Raw genomic sequence first — 21,093 nt, 5'->3', positions numbered from 1 at the left:
TTCAAAGTGGCATATGTGGTGGACTCTTTGTATTCATTAGTGGCTTTTATCTGTTTTCCCCTTTCCCTTTCTTTTTTAACATGAGGCTTGCTGTTTTTATTATGAATTCTTTAAAAGAAAAAAGAAGTTTATTCTCCATTGTACTGTTAGCTTCCTTTTACTTAGGACCATAATCTTTGGTGAATCCTCCAAGTTTTCTGCATAGTCGTGTAACCCTGTGTGCTTAGTTGCTCATTCATGTCTGACTCTTGGCTACCCCATGAACTACAGCCCGCCTGGCTCCTCTGACCATTACATTCTCCAGCAAGAAGACTGGAGTGGGTAGCTATTCTCTTCTCCAGAGGATCTTCCTGACCCAGGGATTGAACCTGGGTCTCATGCATTGCAGATTCTTTACTGTCTGAGCCACCAGGGAAGCTCCCATATAATCATATGGGGATGCACAACCCCGCTCCCTGTCATACAGAGTCATTAGGATTTTGAGATCATTATTTTAAAGCATGGAATCATATTATACACTCTTTATGTGCTTCTTGCTTTTTTCATGAAAACATTGTAAAAAATCTGTTCAAACCAACTGCCTTTGTACTAACTCATTCTTTTTATTAAATTTCATAAAGGTCCATGGAATGGATTATACCACCTCAGTTTTTTCTTATTTCCTGCTCTTGAATTTACATTTTATTTCTTTTTAATTTCTTACTACTATACTACATTTTTAGGAGTACCCAGGAGAGATTGCTGGCTTAAAAACACATTTTATTTTATTTTATTTTTTTTATTAGAAAATTTAAAATTTTTAATAAATGTGCTTTGTTCATTAAAAACACATTTTAAATTTTTACTGACATTGATTTCTCATGGCTACTATACAGGTACTACTTTCTCAGAAGTTGTGCTAGTTTACGTTCCTAGCAACTATGTAGTGTAGTTCCCTTTTCACTACAGTTCAATCAGTACTAGATGCTATCCCTCTTAGGTGAATGGGGATAAAGTGATATTACTTAATTTAAATTTACATTTTCTTCAATACTAATATTTCCATTCTTTCTCTTGCTTTTTAGTCTTGTGGATTTGCTCCACTGTGAATAACTTATTTCCATTTTTTTCCATTTTCACTTTTAATATTTTTGTTTTGCCTTTTGAATCTTGATTTTTATTATAACATATTTCAAGTAATTCTTTGTGTAGAAAGATAAAATACATATCAGTGTGCTCACTACTTCTCAAATTTATCATTTTGTCATTTAACTACAGACTTTTTTCTAATATGTTATCATGATGTCAAAAGTGTCACTTAGTTGTGTTTGACTGTTTGTGACCCAATGAACTGTAACCTACCAGGCTCCTCTGTCCATGAAATTTTCCAGGCTAGAATGCTGGAGTGGGTTGCCATTTCCTTTTCTAGGGGATCTTCCTGACCCAGAGATCAAACTTGGGTCTCCTGCACTGCAGGCAGATTCTCTACTCTTTGAGCCACCATCCTGATGAGTTATATTAATAGATTTTCTTAATTTAGCCATCTCTCCAATCTTCAAATAAATTAACTTTGTCATATTTTTTTCTAAGTAACATTGCTAGATTTTGTTTGCAAATGTTTAATTTAGGATTTTTTAATTTATTTTGGTAAGTGAGATTTATCCTTTTATAATGTCTTTGGTTTTGATATCGTGGTCAAACTGAATTTAAAAATGTGTCAGTTTTCCTGTCCTCTTTTTTCTTAGTATTTATTTCTGATTTAATTGAAATGTGAATAGAAAACATGGTATGTATGACCAGTCTCTGGCATTTTTGGAGACTTGTTTTTAGCCTCCACATGATTGGTATGTACTTGTGTGGGTTCTCTCTGTGTTTGGAAATAATATACATTATTTAATTCTGTGGTTTAAGTGTTCTATATGATTTTTAAAGTTCACTGGCCTTCAGCCTTTTGTTAATGTACCTTCTAAAATATTTTTGAAAAAAAATCACATATCCTTGCATTTTAAGTTGATGTTTAAAAGTTTTCATTGTAAGTTTAAATAGTTCAGAGAATATAATAACAAGTGTATTGTGTAAAACTTGATATTTAAAAATAAAACTGTTTCATTGTTCTTTTTAAAACACCTGGTGACTCAAATATTTTCGTTATTTGGTACCCTCAGTATTATTTAAAACAATATTGTTGGGTTAACCCAGTATTATTGGGTCAACTTTACTGTACAAGACAACTAAAAAACCTAGGTAAACTGTTTTTTATAATGTATTTGAAAGAATCCTAGCAGTCAAATGTTACAATATAGGGGGAAAATATATTTGATTAAGAACTTACTTGTAAGTAGTGTTGAACCAGAAGATTTTGACTGCTGCTGCATTTTGCACAGATTTTAAGAGTTATTGCTTCAGCCCCACTGCAGATTATAGATATTATTGTAAATGTACTTTACTATCTGTAATAATTTGTTTCTGTTTCTTTCTTAGGAATCACACCTGTATATCATAGTATGTTTGCTTTAATGAGTGAAACAGAAAGGATCTGGTATCCACCCAACCATGTCTTCCATATAGATGAATCAACCAGGCAAAATGTACTCTACAGAATCAGGTACTTTCTCCAGTAAAGTAGTCACTTTTAACTTAATGGTAAAAGGCAAAGTGGGAGAAATTATCAACCATACTTTTTAATTGCAAGGTCTTTAGTATCGGAGACCAGAACCAGTTAGCATCTAATCTTCATTTGGGCTTCCCAGGTGGTACTAGTGGAAAAGAACCCACCTGCCAATGCAGGATATGTAAGAGACATGGGTTTGATCCCTGGGTTGGGAAAATCTCCTGGAGGAGGGTGTGGCAACCCACTCCAGTATTCTAGCCTGGAGAATCTCATGGACAGAGGAGCCTGGTGGGCTACAGTCCATAGGGTGGTAGAGTCTGACACTACTAAAGCGACTTAGTATGCATGCACACACTTCTTTCAAGAGTCTCTTTCCCCACTAGATTAAGTGTTCATACATGCTCTTTTACTAGAATGCTCTGAGAATAAAGCTGTTTTGGTAGGGTGCTACTTTTCCACTTAAGACTGTAAGTAAAATTTGAAAAGAATAAGAATGACCTTTACTTGAAAAATCCTAAATGTTTGAATACTGATAATTTCTCAGAAAACTTGATGTTTTATGTAATAATCTGTGATCTCACATCCATTCTTTTTAAAAACTTTTTCAGTTGAAGTGAAGGAAGGATAAGATTTTGCCAGTGATTATTTACAACCTCAAATTACAAATTGTGTAATAATTTTTGGTGATATGTAATACCAATTTAGAGAAATCCAGAGGTATTTTATGATTTAAAAGGATGAAACAAATAAGTCCAGTCTGTTCTTACTTCTGAAATAGATCAGTTCCGTAGAGAGTTAGTGTTGCATAGTAAAACATGACCATGGACTCATTCATGATTATAAAAAGGAAAGAAAACCTTAGTAAACTAAAAGTCAAGAGAGACATTCATACCATGATTAAAGGATATCTGCAAAAACCATGTGGCAAATAATATTCTTAAATGATAAAATATTAGCATCATTCTCTTCTAAAGTCAGGAATAAGATAAAAAGTAAAGATAATATGTATATAGTTATCTACTTGTATATAGGATTTTGGTGGAGTTCCTAACCAATACAGTAAAACAGGAACAATATTTCATAATTGAGAACAAAGAAGGAAAAAGTCATTATTTGGAAATGATATGATTATTAACAAAAAAATATGAGCAAATCTACAGGCATCCGTAATAACCATTCAGCCGAAGGCTATATTTGTGGGATCAGTATGTTAAGTGCCATAAACAAACAGAAAAGAGGTCACTTAAAATAAAGACTAATAAAAGCAAAAAAACATAAGGTACTTAGAATTAAACCTATTCAAATTTATTAAGACTTTTATGCAGGTTTTAAGACTTTTCAAATTTGTGTTATTTAAAGAAGCAGAGTAATATGCAACATATGTTTCACAGAATATCAGTATCTTATTAAGAATATTTTCTTTATCAATTTCTATAATTTCTTTCTGTAATCAGCAAGTAGTGTATCTTTTTATTTTAAAATGTCTGTAGAGCAGTAATCTGCAGTCTTTTTCTATAAGAAGTCAGATAGTAAATATTTTAGACATTGTGGGGAATAGTTTGCTGATCTCTTCTAAAGAATTAAAAAATGTTTCCCTTATCAAATTCACGACTTCCTCCTACTTTTAAACTAAGGGGACACATATGCACTGCTACCTATAATCACAAGTACTAAGGATAATGTAACCATAAACTGCCCCAAAGAGATTTTATATAATTTTTAAAGATTCTGCCGGTCTGTGGTTTAGAGGCTCTTCTTCATTTCCTTTATTACATATTTATGGGTTATTTCAGAATCAACATAAAAGAGCAACAATTATTAAACTGTGTTGGAGAACTTATAATGTATAAAGATGTGATTTATATGACAAATATAGAATAAAGGGAATGAAAGAGAGTTTTGTATTGTATTAAAATTAAGTTGATATTAATAAGAACTAGATTGTTTAAGTTACAATGTCTTTTGTAATTCTCTGAGAGACTTATATGCCAAAATTCAAAAATATATAGTAAAAGATAAAATAAGAGACTTAATGTATTAATAATACACTAGAAACTTAATATATTAATAATATACTAGAAATATCTAGCAATAATGAAACAAATGAACAAAAAGACAAAAAATCCTAGTAGAAGCAAGATGACAAACATAATACTTTATTAACAGTAATAGCCTTAAGTGTAAATGAATTAAACTCTTAAAAGGCAGAGACTGAATAACTAAATTTTTAAAAAATATATGTTACATCCTGTCTATAAGAGGCACACTTTGCACTCAAAAACACAAATAACTTGAAAGTAAAGGATTGAAGAAGATATACCAGGCATTGAGTAACCAAAGGAGAGTTGAGAAGCTATATTATCAAGCAAAGTTGATTATAAGATATATGTTGTTGCTAGAGGTAGGGGAGGGATGTTTTATAATGATCAAGGAGTTTATCCATTAGGAAGCATAATATTTGCTTGTAATTACTATAAGTTGGATCCAACTACAGAGCTCCAAAATAAATGAAGCAACAATGAAAAAATTAAAAGGAAAACTGGACAGTTCAACAATAATAGTTGGAGACTTCAATGCCTCACTTTCAGTAACGGACAGAACAACCAGACTGAAGATCAGCACGGAAATAGTAGACTTGAACAACACTGTAAACTAGCTAGATGTACAAACATGGAACACTGTACCTAATGACAGAGCAGTGCATATTCTTTTCAAGTGCATAGGAAATATTCTCCAGGTTAGACCATATGTTAGTCCATCAAATGAATCTCAGTAAATTTACAAATATTGAAATCATACAAAGTATGTTCTCTGACCACTGTGGAAGTAAATTAGAACTCATTAACAGTAGGAAAACTGGACAGTTCACAAATATGTGGTAATTGACAACACTATTCTAAATAAATAATGGGTCAAAGAAGAAATCACAAAGGAAAATAGAAAATATTTTGATATAACTGGAAATGAAAACAGATCATGTGAAAACTTAGGGTGAGTGAGTGAAGTCACTCAGTCATGTCCGACTCTTTGCGACCCCATGGACTGTAGCCTACCACGCGCCTCCATCCATGGAATTTTCCAGGCAAGAGTACTGGAGTGGGTTGCCATTTCCTTCTCCAGAGGATCTTCCTGACCCAGGGATTGAACCTGGGTCTCCCACATTGTAGGCAGATGCTTTACCATCTGAGCCTTAGGGTATGCAGCTAAAAACCATGCTTTAAAGTAAATTCATAGTTATAAAAACTATATTAAAAAAGTTCTCAAATCAATAACATTCCATTTTAACAAAGTAGAAAAAGAAGAGTAAATGAAACTGAAAGCAAGTTAAAGAAAGGAAATAATAAAGATCAGAGTAGAGGTAAATGAAATAGAGGATAGAAAAACAAGAGAAAATGAGGAAACCAAAAGTTGGTTGGTTCCTTGAAAAGATCAACAGTATCAGTAAAGCTTTAACTAGATAAAGAGAGAAGCTTAAATTATTAAAATCAGGAATAAAAGAGGTAACATTACTGTGACCTTATAGAAATAAAAAGGATTATAAGAAACAGCTGTATGCCAACAAACTACATAACCAAGATGAAATAGAAAAATGCTTAGAAAGACACAAACTATAGAACTGACAAAGAAATTGAACATGTGAATTGACCTTAACAAGTAAAGAAATAGAATTCAATTAGTAATTAAAAAAAAAAAAAAAAAAAAAAAACAACAAATAAAACAAAAGGCTTTGCACAAGGAGAGCCCAGATCCAAGTGGCTTTACTGGTGAATTCTATTAAACTTGTAAGGATATGTTGATACTTTGTTGTTGTTCAGTTGGTAAATCTTGTCCAACTTTGTGACCTCATGGACTGTAGCTTGCCAGGCTCCTCTGCCCCTCCTCTATTTCCCAGAGTTGGCTCAGGTTCATGTCCATTGAGTCAGTGATGCTATCTAACCATCTTATCCTCTGCTGTCCATTTCTCCTTTTGCCTTCAATCTCTCCCAAAATCAGGGTCTTTTCCAGTGAGTCAGCTTTTCACATCGCATGGCCAAAGTATTAAGCTTCAGCTTCAGTAGCATTCCTTCCAATGAATATTTAGGGTTGATTTCCTTTAGGATTTACTGGTTTGATCTTCTTGCAGTCCAGGGGACTCTCAAGAGTCTTCTCCAGCACCACAATTCAAAAACATCAATTCTTCTGTACTCAGCCTTCTTTATGGTCTGCCTCTCACATCCTTACATAACTACTGGAAAAACCATAGCTTTGACATGCGGACCTTTGTTGGCAAAGTGATGTCTTTGCTTTTTAATATGCTCTCTAGGTTTGTCATAGCTTTCATTTCAAGGAGCAAGCGTCTTTTAATTTCATGGCAGCAGTCACCGTTCACAGTGATTTTGGAGCCCAAGAGAATAAAATCTGTCACTGTTTGTACTTTTTCTTCTTCTATTTGCCATGAAGTGATGCGACCGGATGCCATGACCTTAGTATTTTGAATGTTGAGTTTCAAGTCAGTTTTTTCACTCTTTTCTTTCACCTTCATCAAGAAGGTCTTTACTTCCTCTTCACTTTCTGCCATTAGAGTAGTATTATCTGCATATCTGAGGTTGTTGATATTTCTCCCAGCAATCTTGATTCCAGCTGTGATTCATCCAGCCCAGCATTTCACATAATGTACTCTGCATAGAAGTTAAATAAGCAGGGTGACAATGTACAGCCTTGTCATATTCCTTTTCTGGTTTTGAACCAGTCACTTGTTTCATGTCCAGATCTGACTGTTGCTTCTTGACCTGCAGACAGAATTTTCAGGAAACAGATAAGATGGTCTGCTACTCCCTTCTGTTTAAGCATTTTCCACAGTTGTGATCCACACAGTCAAAGGCTTTAGCGTAGTCAATGCAGCAGAAGTAGATGCTTTTCTGAAATTCCCTTGCTTTCCTGATAGTCCAGCGAATGTTGGCAATTTGATCTCTGGTTCCTCTGTCTTTTCTAAACCCAACTTGTACAGCTGGAAATTCTCGGCTTATGTACTCCTAAAGCCTAGCTTGAAGGATTTTGAGCATAATCTTGCTAGCATGTGAAATGAATGGAATTGTATGATAGTTGGAACTTTCTTTGGCGTTGCCCTTCTTTGTCATTAGAATGAAAACTGAACTTTTCCAGTCCAGCAGCCATGGCCGAGTTTTCCAAATTTGTTGACATGTTGAGTATAGTACTTTAATAGCATCATCTTTTAGAATTGTAAATAGCTTAGCTGGAGTTTTGTCTCCTCCACTAGCTTTGTTCGTAGTAATGCTTCCTAAGGCCCACTTGACTTCCCACTCCAGGATGTCCAGCTCTAGGTGAGTGACCACACCATCATGGTTTTCTGGCTCATTAAGACCTTTGTTGTATAGTTCTTCTGTGTATTCTTGCCATTTCTTCTTAATCTCTTCTGCTTCTGTTAGGTCCTTATTGTTTCTGTTCTTTATTGTGCCCATTCTCACATGAAATGTTCCCTTTATGGTTTTGGTCACTGCCTCCTATACAATGTTACAAAGCTCTGCCTGTAGTTCTTCACATACTCTACCAGATCTGCTCCCTTGAATCTATTTGTCACCTCCACTGTATAATCATAACAGATGTGATTTAGGTCATACTTGAATGACCTAGTAATTTTCCCTACTTTTTTCAATTTAAGCTTATGTTTTACAGTAAGAAGTTCATGATCTGATCCACAGTCAGCACCAGGTCTCTCTCTTTTTTTTTTTAACTGACTGTATAGAGCTTCTCCATCTTTAATTGTGAAGAACATAATCACTCCAGTTTCAATAGTGACACTCTGGTGATGTCCATGTGTAGAGTCATCTCTTGGGTTGTTGAAAGAGGGTGTTTGCTAATGATCACTGTATTCTCTTGACAAAACTGTGGTAGCCTTTGCCCTGCTTCATTTTGTACTATAAGGCCAAACTTGCCTGTTATTTCAGGTATTTCTTGACTTCCTGCTTTTGCATTCCAATCTCCTGTGATGAAAAGGACATCGTTTTTGTGTGTTAGTTCTAGAAAGTGTTGTAGGTCTTCATAGAAATGATCAGTTTCCGCATCAGTGGTTAGGACATACACTTGGATTGTAGTGATGTTGAATGGGTTGCTTTGGAAACAAACAAAGGTCATTCTGTTGTTTTGAAGATTGCACCCAGGTACTGTATTTTGGACTCTTGTTGATTATGATCTCTTCTTCATTTCTTCTAAGGAATTCTTTCCCACAATAGATATAATGGTCATCTGAGTTAAATTCACCTATGACTGTCCATTTTAATTCACTGATTTTGATTCCTAAGATGTACTTGTTCAGTCTTGCCATCTCCTGTTTTGTTATGTCTAATTCACTTTGATTCATGAACCTAACATTCCAGATTGACATGCAGTGTTGTTCTTTACTGCATTGGACTTTACTTTCACCACGAGACACATCCACAGCTATGTGCCATTTCTTGTATGGCCCAGCTACTTCATTCTTACTGGAGCTAATAGTAATTGCCCTCTACTCTTTTCAAGTAATATACTGGGCACCTCCTGACCTGGGTAGGGGTTGACTCATATTCTGTTGGTATATATTTTTGCTTTTTCATACTGTCCATAGGGCTTTCCAGGCAAGAATACCTGAGTAGGTTGGCATTACCTCTTCCAGTTGACCATGATTTGTCAGAACTCTCCACTATGACCCCTCCTTCTTGGGTTACCATGCATGCCATGGCTCATAGCTTCATTGAGTTATACAAGTCCCCTCACTGTGACAAGACTGTGATCCATGAAGGGGAATGTTGATACTGAAAGAAGTGAAAGTGTTAGTCGTTCAGTCGTGTCCAACTCTTTGCCCCCCATGGATTGTAGCCTTGCCAAGCTCCTCTGTCCATGGGGTTCCCCAGGCAGGAATACTGGAGTGGGTTGCCATTTCCTTCTCCAGGGAATCTTTCCTGACCCAGGGATCAAACCCAGGTCTCCTGCATTGCAGCCACATTCTTTACCATCTGAGCCACCAGGGAAACCCCTATGAGTTATTCCCAAAAAAAGGAGGAAACACTTCCCAACTCATTCCGTAAGTTCTCCATTACTCTGATACCAAATCCAGACAAAGAAGTCCAAAAAATAAGAAAGCTACAGACCAATGTCCTTTATAAACATAGGTGTAAAAATCATCAAGAAAATACTAGCAAACCAGATCCACCTATATATAAAAAGGATTAAATATTGACCAGGTAGAGATTATCCTAGGATATTGCTTTAACATCTCAAAATCAGTATAATGTACCATATTAGAATAAAGAGCCAAAGCGTATGATCATCTTAATAAACACAGAAGAAAACTTTTGACAGAATCTAATATTCTGTTGTAATCAAAATACTAAACACAACAGGAATGGACTGGAACTTCCTCAGTATGATAAAGGATCTGTGAAAAACTCCAAAGCTAATCTAATACTTGATAGTGAAAAGCTTAATGCTTTCTTCCAAAGATCAAAAACAAGACAAGAATATCTGCTCTCACCACTTCTGTTGAACACTGTAGAACAGATTCTAGACAGGGAAATATGTCAAGGAAAAGAAATACAGAGCATCTATATTGGAAAAGAAGAGATAAAACTCTCTATTCCGAGATATTAGGATCTAGAATATGTGAAATCCTAAGCAATTAATAAACTATTAGAACTAATAAAAGAGCTCAGCCTGGTTATAAGATAGAAATTCAAAGTGTTGTATTTCTGTATGCTAGGAATTACAGTACAAATGTGAAATTAATAAAATTCCATTTACAATAGCATAAAAGAATACTTTGATTTAAACCTAACAAAAGAATTTCAGAATTTGATTACTGAGAAATATAAAATATCATTGAAAGAAATTAGAGAAACACCTAAATAAATGGAAAACTGTCTCATGTTTGTGTATAGGAGGAGTTAATACGGCAATATTCCCATCATTAAGCTTTATTTTCAGTGTGATCTCCACTGAAATTCTGTGTTTATTTTAGAAATTGATAGATAATCATAAAATTTGTGAAAAATTAGAGTCTTGAAAAAGAGCAAAGTAGGAAGATTCACATTTCTTATTTCAAAACTTAGTCCACAATCATAGTTATTAAGACTGTGGTACTGACTTCAGGTTAGATATATACATTAATGGGATAAATTGAAAGTCCAAAAATAATCTCTCATATTATGGTAGTAGACTTTAGGCAAGGGTGCCGTGACAATTCATGGGGAAAGAATAGTCTTTTCTACAATGATTCTGGGACAACTGAATATCCGTATGTAGAGTAATAAACTTAGACCACCAACTCACACCATTGACCAAAAAGTAACTTAAAATGGATCATAGACCTTAATTTAGTGGCTAAAACTATAAAATTCTTAGCAGAAAACATAGGACTGTATCTTTGTGTACTTAAAGTGGGCAGTGATTTCAATATGGCACCAAAAGCCTAAGCAACAACAACAAATTAGGTTAGTTGGGATTCATCAACATTGTGCATCAAAGGATACTGATGAGAATGTGAAAAGACAACCCACAGAATGGAAGAAAATGTTTGTAAATCATGTATCTGACAGATACCTCATATCTATAATATATAAAGAACTCTAACATCTCAGTATAATGACAAATAACCCAGTTAAAATAAATGGGCAAAGTTTTGAATAGCCCTTTCTCTAAAGAAAACATTCAAAGGATCAAAAATCATGTGAAAAGATACTCAACATCATTATTCATTAGAGAAATGTAAATTAGAACCACAATGGGATATCATTTACCCACTAGAATGGCAAGCATTAAAAAGATGGACAGTAATTATCAGTTTTTCAAATTAACTCTTATTAAGTGGGACCCAGGGTACCAGATGATGAGCCACATTTCAACAATAAACTGCAAAAGGAATTGAAGCAGAAAAGTTTATTACTCACTGGTCCTTGAGGACATACCAGCATGCCTTAAGGTGTCACATGGAAAAGTTAAGGCACACAGCAGATAGAGTCAGCCCTGGAGTACATGCCTTTATTAGGGTTTGTGGGTGAGTGCTTTGGGGTTCCTGGACTAAGGCTAGACTCATTTCAAAAGAGCTGGATTTTGGTAAGCCATATGGGCGTCCACTGAAGAGGCACATAGGGATGGGCATGGAGAGGCAGGGATGACTGTGGATCACAAAGGCTTGGGGGGAAATCGTATCAGGAACTTGTAATTGCTTGAGACTCTGCAAAGTTCTTTCTGGAGCATGCATTTGTGTGGGGATTAATGTCAGTTTAAAGTCCATATAGGACTCTTGAGCAAACAAAATGAATGCTGAGTCGGCAGTACCACAGAAAAATTCAGCTTAAACTCTTCCACCCAAGTGTTGGCAAGGATGTGACCTATTGGGGCACTCATAAATTTTTGTTAGAAGCATAAAATAATCCAGCTGGTTTGAAAGAGAGTTTGGCTACTCCTTAAAAAGATAAACATAAAATTTCATATGATTCAGCAGTGCCATCCAGGTATATATGCAAGAGAAATGAAAATATACATCCTCAGGAAAAAAAAAACTTGTATATGATTATTAATAACAACATTATTCACAACAGCAAAAAGGTGGAAACAAACCAAATGTCCATAAAGTGATGAATGGTTAATCAAAATGTGATACATCCATACAATGAAAATAACTGGGCAATAAAAAGAAATGAAGTACTGACATATGCTATAAATATGGGTGATCCTTGAAAACATTATGCTAAGTGAAAAAAGGTAGAAAAATCCACATTATATGATTCCATTTATATAAAATGTCTAGAACAGATAAATTTATAGAAACAGAGTAATAGTAACCTAGGGCTGGGGAGTAGATATGGGTGGCTTGGGTATGACTGCTAGTGAGAATGGAATTTCTTTTATGGAAGATAAATATGTTCTAAAGTTAGGTTGTGGTAATATTTGTACAGTGCCTTGAATATACTAAAAACATTGAACTTTTAATGAAGTATGTCTCAGTAGAGCTGTGAAAGCAGTATAGAATTTTTTTTGTTTCTTTGAAGGACAAGTTTGTCACATCCATTTTTTTAAAAATCTGACGTATAGTTGATTTACAATGTTGTGCTAGTTTCTGGTGTTCAGCAAAGTGATTCAAGTTATACATATTTATGTATATTGTTTTTTATATTCTTTTCCATTATGGCTTATTACAGGATATTGAATATCCCTGTGCTATACAGTAGGACCTGGTTGTTTATCCATTCTATATGTAATAGTTTGTATCTGCTAACTGCAAACTCTCGATCCAACCTTCCCCCACTCCCCTATCCCTTTGGCAACCACAAGTCTGTTATCTATGTCTGTGAGTCTGTTTCTATTTCATAGATAAGTTCATTTGTGTCATATTTTAGAGTCCACATATAAGTGATATCATATGGTATTTGTCTTTCTCTTTCTTTATGACTTTGCTTAATAAGATAATCTCCAGGTGCATCCATGTAGCTGCCAGTGGTATTATTTCATTCTTTTTAATGTAATTTCCATTTTTAAAAAGAAGACACAATTGTTTTCACACCAAATTTAACATTTGCACATTCTTCCATTGATGTTTCTAGAATTACATTAAAATTTTTTTGTTAATGTTTTATTTCTACATTCCTCTATTTTCTGTTATTGCTTTTATGTTCTGTGCATTGAAGAAGGCAGATTATGAATTTTAAACTTATGTTCCTTATATTTTCTGCCTAAATTATTACTGTGGTTTTATCCGTATTTTCTTTTATCCTCACTTTATATTTAACACTCTTGGTTGTGTTTTCTGATTATGGGATAATACCTTTTGGTAGACTGGAACTGGTTGTATATACACAGTATATCTGTTTTAGAACTGTTTGGAGGCTGACTGAATATTTTAACTGTCTTGTAGATTTTACTTTCCTTACTGGTATTGTAATGGCAGCAACAGAACCTATCGACATGGAATAGCTCGAGGTGCTGAAGCTCCTCTTCTTGATGACTTTGTCATGTCTTACCTTTTTGCTCAGGTATGATTATATTATTTTCATTGTACATGTGTTAAATTATAAATATCTTGCTGTATAGTATATTTCTTGATCAGGAAATTATTCGCATGTGGGAAAATTGATGCTCTGTATGCATAGCAGGTGCAGAGAGGTAACAAAATTGAGTCTTTTATCACTAATTTTTAATCCCATAGCTTTTGGATGTATGTGCATTTGTGCCAAGTCGTATCCGACTCTTTGCTGTGACTCCATGGACTGTAGCCTGCCAGGCTCCTCTGTCAATGGAGTTTCCTAGGCAAGAATACTGGAGGGGGCTGCCATTTCCTACTCCAGGGGATCTTCTTGACCCAGGGATTGAACCGGCGTCTCTTGTGTCTCCTGCATTGGCAAGCAGATTCTTTACCACTGATGCCACCTAGGAAGCCCATGGCTTATGGATAATAGACTCTAATTTATAAAGATTCCTAGAATTGGCCCTTTTGAATTTTCTTTTTATTTTAGTGCTTTAAATCATTTTAAGAATTTCACAAAGTTTAGTCTGAGTTTTACAGCATGATTCATGTAGACAGACCTAAGTGGCTGGAATATAGGACAATGAAATTTCTTTAGAGGGATTTTAAAGAAATTCCTAAACAGTTTCAGACTTTTATTAGTGGGTAGCGAAATGTAAAGAAAGTAAGTAACTGCATAAAAAGCGAACTATCAATATACAGCAGTATGTGTAGCCCCTCACAGGAGGGGAGCTGTTTGTTGATACTTAGCCTGAAAACTGTGTTCCAGTTACTTGTTTATTAATACTGTTTGATTTTTGTTGTGTTTTGGAACATTTTAAAATGCTTTCTTGTTTATAACCTGATTTAAACAGTGATTGAAATGTTTTGTCATTAAATTACTTTTGAGTCTGTGTGTTGCAAGAATGAGGAGTACTTAGTAAAGAAAGAAATTAGTGCTTTTATGTAAAGATATGCTCTTGATATTCCCAAGGTATCCAGTCAAGTTCTAAATCAGATTTGCTAATGTCATGGGAAATAATCTCACAGATCCTCATAGCTCACATTTCTAAGGTGTGTAGTAGATACAGTTCAGTTTATAGGCAACAGATTAAAGAATATTTCTTTTTTGGTGTATAGAGCAACTGACACTTTTATGTGTGAAGGGATATAATATACTTAATAAAGTTTATTATTTTAGCCATTTTTAGTGATTAAAGCAGTGCATTAGTTCAGGAAATTCATATTGTTGTGCACCCTTTACCTCCATCCATCTCCAGAACATTTTTCATCTACCCAAATTGAAACTTTTTACCCATTAAAAAGTACCTCTTTGCTTCCTTCTCATCCTGACCTCTGGCAGCCACCTTTCTACTGTCTTTATTCATTTGCTTATTCCAGGTGAGTTCAGTTAAGTGGAACTATACAGCATTTACTTTTTTGTGACAGGCTCCTTTCTTGTATCATAATGTCTTCAAGACTCATCTGTGTTGTGGAATGTGTCAGAATTTCCTTCCTTTTTAAGGCTGAGTAATATTCTGTTGTATAAATACCACATTTGGTTTACTCATGTCTCTTCTTGGAGAGTTGCTTTGCTTCTGCTTTTTGGTACTTATGAGTAATATTGTAATGAACATGAGTGTACAGATATCTCTGAGACCTTTTAATTCTTTTGGATATATATCCAGAAGTGAGACTACTAGATCATATGGTAATTCTATTTTTAATGTTTTTAGGAACTACTATACTGTTTTCCACAGCAGCTGCACCATTTTACATTATTGCCAGTGGCACACAAGTGTTCCTCACCAACACTTTTTGATAATGGCCATTCTGATAGGTGTAAAGTGGTATCGTGTTGTGATTTTGATTTGCATTTCTTTAATGATTAATTATGTAGAGCATTTTTGTAAGCTTATTGGCCTCTTGTATATTTTTGGGGGGGAAATTTCTGTTCAAGTCCTTTGCCCATTTCTTTAATCAGGTTATTTAGAGTTTTTTGTTGTTGTTGTTGTTGTCTGGTTTTGGCTACTAACCCCTTATTAGATATATGATTTGCAGTTATTTTCTCCCATTCTGTGAGGTGCCTTTTCACTGTTGATTATGTCCTGTGATGCACAAACATTTTAAATTTTGATGTAGTGCAATTTATCTATTTTTCCTTCTGTTATCTATACTTTTAGTGTCAAATGCAAGAAATCATTGCCAAATCCATCATTGTGAAGCTTTTTCCCTCTTTATTTTTTATAAATATTTTATGGTTTTAGCTCTTATATTTAGATCTTTGATCTGTTTTCAGGGTTTTTTTTTTTTATTAAATTATAGTTAAAGTGTTGTGTTAATTTCTGCTGTACAGCAAAGTGATTCATATATCCATATATACACTCTTTCATAGCTTCCCAGATGGTGCTAGTGGTAAAGAACCCACCTGCTTTACCATGTAGGAGACACAAGAGATGTAGGTTTGACTCCTGGGTTGGGAAGATCCCCTGGAGGAGGGCACAGCAACCCACTCCAGTATTCTTGCCTGGGGAATCCCATGGATGGGGGAACCTGGTGGGCTACTCCATAGTGTCACAAAGGGTTGGACACGACCAAAGAGACCTAGCATGCACACACGTACACTTTTTATATTCTTTTCAATTACAGATTATCATAGGATGTTGAATACAGTTCCCTGTGCTATACAGTAGGACCTTGTTATTTATCCATTCTCTAGTTTACATCTACTAGCCTGAAATTCTCAGTCCGTTCCGCCACCCCTTGGCAATCACATGTCTGTTCTGCATGCCCGAGTCTGTTTCTGTTTCATAGATAAGTTCATATTTTAGATTCCACATATAAGGGATATCACATGGTATTTGTCTTTCTCTTTCTGACTTACTTCACTTCTGTGATAATCTCTAGATCTATCCATGTTGCTGCAAATGGCATTGTTTCATTCCTTTTTATGGCTGAGTAGTATTCCATTTTTTATATATGTACCATATCTTCTTTATCCATTCATCTGTCAGGGGAGATTTAGGTTGTCTCTTTGTCTTGACTCTTGTTAATAGGTAGCTGTGAACATTGGGGTACCTTTATCTTTCTGAATTACAGTTTTTTTTTTTTCAGATATATGCCCAGGGGTGAGATTGCTGGATCATATGGTAACTCTGTTTTTAGGTTTTTTTGAGGAACCTCCATACTGTTTTCCATAGTAGCTGTACCAACTTACATTCCCTTCAACAGTGTAGGAGGGTTCCCTTTTCTCCTTACTCTCTAGCATTTGTTATTTGTAGCATTTGTTATTTGTTATTACTTTTTAATGATAGCCATTCTCACCAACGTGAAGTGAGATCTCAGTGTATTTTTGTTTTGCATTGCTCCTCTGTCCATGGAGTTTTCCAGGCGAGAATACTGGAGTGGGTAGCCATTCCCTTCTCCAGGAAGTCTTCCTGACCAAGGGATCAAACCTGAGTATCCTGCATTGCAGGTGGATTCTTTACCATCTGAGCCACCAGGGAAGCCCAACAATGAATGATGTGGAGCTTCTGTTCATGTGCCTGATGCCCATCTGTATGTCTGTCTCCTTTGGGAAATGTCTAGCTCTTCTGCCCATTTTTCAATTGGGTTATGTGTTGTTTTGTTATTGAATTGTATGAGCTATGTGTATATTTTGGAAATTAAGCCTGTTAGTCACATCATTTGCAGGTACTTTCTCCCATTATATAGGTTGTCTTTTTGTTTTGTTTACATTTTGCTTTACTATGTAAAAGCTTGTAAGTTTGATTAGGTCCCATTTATTTATTTTTACTTTTTTACTTCTATTGCCTTGACAGACTGACCGTAGGTAGGATTTATGTCAGAATGTTTTGCTTATGTTTTCTTCTAGGAGTTTTATGGTGTCATGTCTTATATTGAAGTTGTTAAACCATTTTGGGTTTGTATTTGTGTATGGTATGAGCGTGTGTTCTGATATTGATTTAAATGTGGCTGTTCAACTTTCCCAATACTACTTGGCTGAGGAGACTTTTTCCCAATGTATATTCTTGTCTCCTTTGTTGAAGATCAGTTGCCCATAGGTGTGTAGGTTTTTATAAGAATAAACTTATTCTTAATTTCTGGGCTCTCCATTCTGTTCCATTGATTCATATGTCTGTTTTTGTACCAGTACCATGCCATTTTTATTAGTGTAGTTTTGTAGTCATGTCTGAAGTCTAGGAGGATTATGCCTCTTGCATTGTTTTTTTTCCTTAGGATCACTTGCTTTGTTCTTTTTCCTTAGGATTACTTTGGTAATTCTGGGTCTTTTATGGTTTCATAATAGATTTGAATATTATCTGGGAATTCCTTGACAGTCCAGTGGTTAGAACTTGGTGCTTTCACTGCCAGGTGCTTGGATTAATCCCCAATTGGGAAACTAAGATCCTGAAAGTTGCATGGCATGGCCAAAAGAATTAGGATGATTCCTTTTAGTTTGTGAAAAATGTCATGGGTAATTTGAAGGGATTGTGCTAAATAAATCTGTAGATTTCTTTGGGTAGTATGACCATTTTAACAACATTAATTCTTCCAATCTAAGTACATAGGCTATCTTTCTGTGTCTTTGAATAATCTTTAATTTTCTTTATTCATGTTTTATAGTTTTCAGCATATAATGCTTTTACCTCCTTGGTCAGATTTATTCCTATTTTATTTTTTTGAATAAAATAAAATTTTGTTTAAAAAGCAATTTTGTTTTAACATTCTCTTTGATATATCATTGTTAGTGTAAAAATGCAACCAAATTCTGTATGTTAATCTTATATCCGACTACCTTGCTGAATTCTTTTATCAGTTCTAGTAGTTTTTGTGTGGAGTCTTCAGAGTTTTCTTTTTTTTTTTTTTTTTATTTTATTTTTAAACTTTACAATATTGTATTAGCTCCGCCAATATGTAATGTCATGTCACCTGCATGTAAGGACAGTCTTATGTTTTGAGGTAATTTTTATATGGTATAAGGTAAGAGTCCATCTTTATTGTTTTGCATGTGGGTATCCAGTTTTTTCAGCACCATTTGTTAAAAAGGCTATTCTTTTTCTGTTGAATGGTCTTGGTACTCTTGTCAAAATCATTTGACTGTTAACCAAATTTTACATAGCTTCCTTTGTTTTAGTAGTCATTAAGGAAAGAGAGAAACAAGCTAGCTTCCTTTGTTTTAGTAGTCATTAAGGAAAGAGAGAAACAAGCTTCTGAGAATAGGGTACTATGAAATTATGACTTTCTGCTGCTTTTATAATTGTAGTATTTCATCTGTTATGCATATATGGTTTATTTGGTGGCATGCTAGTTAAGTCCCAATGATAGGCCAGGTTTTCCTAAACTATTCATTGAGCTACTTTACCATAATATTAGTATTATGACATCTCATACTTTTGATCTAGAAAAATGATGGGTGATTTCCAATTTTATCTTTCTAGAAGGGATTTTTCTTATCTAGGATGGCAAAATAATTTCATAATAGAGTCCTAAATTGTGTCTGGACACGACCACATGCAATTTTCTATTACTTAGTATTTCTACTTCTCTAAATCCATGCCCATAAAATAAATAAGGTAATAGTTAACTTATTCTTAGATTGTATTGATATCAGATTAGACTTTATGCATGTTTTAGACTAAATATAGCTAATTTTTTTACTATAACTGTTTTTTCTTTCTTTCTTTCTTTCTTTTCCTGGCTGAATGTAGATAAAATTTCTTGGTTCAAATGTCAGCTGCCTAGATGAGAAACTACTTTTCTACAATTTTAATTAAATGAGTCAATTAAATGAATCAGTTTTATTGATGGTTAAGACGGCTAGTTTAAAATTATATGCTTTGGCAATTGGGACACTTTCATTTGTAACTTTTTTCTAATGGTTATTTGGTTGATTCTGTTCTTAGCACTGTTGTTAGCACTGCACTAATTTTTTCATATGTTCATTGCATTTTGGGCATGAGTTCCACAGGATATTCTCATAAACAGAATTTATTATATTCTGGTCCCATATAGTATATGAAACGAAAGCAAGCTATTAAAAATAATCTACCTAGCCTTTGGTTATCAGTGGATTTTTTTAATCAAGAATGATTTAATTGCCTATTTTCAGAAGTGGGGTGAAATTAGTATTTGAACTTGAGCAAAAAGAAATATCCTTCTGTGAGTCAGTTTTGCTTTATCAATATTGAGGCCTTTGTTTTGGCTGGGTGTATGTATGTGTGTGCTCACTGGTTATTTCATGGTTGGTGCCTTTTAAATAGTATATTTCTTTTCTTATACAAAAATGTTTTCTAATTTGAAAGCTAGCTACCAAATATACTTTTCCATTCATTAAGTCACTCAGTCATGTCCAACTCTTTGTGATCCCATGATTGCAGCACGCCAGGCCTCCCTGTCCATCACCAACTCCCAGAGTTCACTCAAACTCATGTCCATTGAGTCAGTGATGCCATCCAGCCATCTCATCCCCTGTCATCCCCTTTTCCTCCTGCCCCTAATCCCTTCCAGTATCAGAGTCTTTTCCAGTGAGCCAATTCTTCATATGAGGTGGCCAAAGTACTGGAGTTTCAGCTTTAGCATCATTCCTTCCAAAGAACACCCAGGGCTGATCTCCTTTAGGGTGGACTGGTTGGATCTCCTTGCAGTCCAAGGGACTCTCAAGAGTTTTCGCCAACACCACAGTTCAAAAGCATCAATTCTTCAGCGCTCAGCTTTCTTCACAGTCCAACTCTCACATCCATACATGACCACTGGAAAAACCATAACCTTGACTAGATGGACCTTTGTTGGCAAAGTAATCTCTCTGCTTTTCAATATGCTATCTAGGTTGGTCATAACTTCCCTTCCAAGGAGTAAGCGTCTTTTAATTTCATGGCTGCAATCACCATCTACAGTGATTTTGGAGCCCCCAAAAATAAAGTCTGACACTGTTTCCACTGTTTCCCCGTCTATTTGCCATGAAGTGATGGGACCAGATGCCATGGTCTTCATTTATGAATGTTGAGCTTTAAGCCAACTTTTTCACTCTCCTCTTTCACTTTCATCAAGAGGCTTTTGAGTTCCTCTTCACTTTCTGCCATAAGGGTGGTGTCATCTGCATATCTGAGGTTATTGATATTTCTCCTGGCAATCTTGATTCCAGCTTGTGCTTCTTCCAGTCCAGCGTTTCTCACGATGTACTCTGCATATAAGTTAAATAAGCAGGGTGACAGTATTCAGCCTTGATGTACTCCTTTTCCTATTTGGAACCAGTCTGTTGTTCCATGTCCAGTTCTAACTGTTGCTTCCTGACCTGCATACAGATTTCTCAAGAGGCAGGTCAGGTGGTCTGGTATTCCCATCTCTTTCAGAATTTTCCACAGTTTATTGTGATCCACACAGTCAAAGGCTTTGGCATAGTCAATAAAGTAGAAATAGATGTTTTTCTGGAACTCTCTTGCTTTTTCCATGATCCAGCAGATGTTGGCAATTTTATCTCTGGTTCCTCTGCCTTTTCTAAAACCAGCTTGAACATCTAGAAGTTCACGGT

The 21,093-nt window shown here is 35.1% G+C and overlaps 1 protein-coding gene across 5 annotated transcripts in view; it reads left to right on the top strand.

Moving 5' to 3' along the window:
- Positions 1–21,093, top strand: part of JAK2 (Janus kinase 2) — a 120,223-nt gene that overhangs the window by 49,663 nt on the left and 49,467 nt on the right. For 4 of the 5 annotated variants that reach the window (XM_006068203.4, XM_006068204.4, XM_025281549.3 and 1 more), the window contains 2 exons: positions 2,461–2,584; positions 13,476–13,593. In XM_006068203.4, the coding sequence (XP_006068265.1) occupies positions 2,461–2,584; positions 13,476–13,593 (242 nt within the window). Of the gene's footprint in view, positions 1–2,460; positions 2,585–13,475; positions 13,594–16,676; positions 16,712–21,093 lie in introns of those variants that run through there. The other variant, XM_025281550.3, reaches the window with a different exon arrangement.

This window comes from Bubalus bubalis, chromosome 3 (assembly GCF_019923935.1).
Source record: "Bubalus bubalis isolate 160015118507 breed Murrah chromosome 3, NDDB_SH_1, whole genome shotgun sequence".
Lineage (NCBI taxonomy): Eukaryota > Metazoa > Chordata > Mammalia > Artiodactyla > Bovidae > Bubalus > Bubalus bubalis.
Note: the sequence above shows the minus strand (reverse complement) of the source record. Positions and strands in the feature narration are given on the sequence as shown.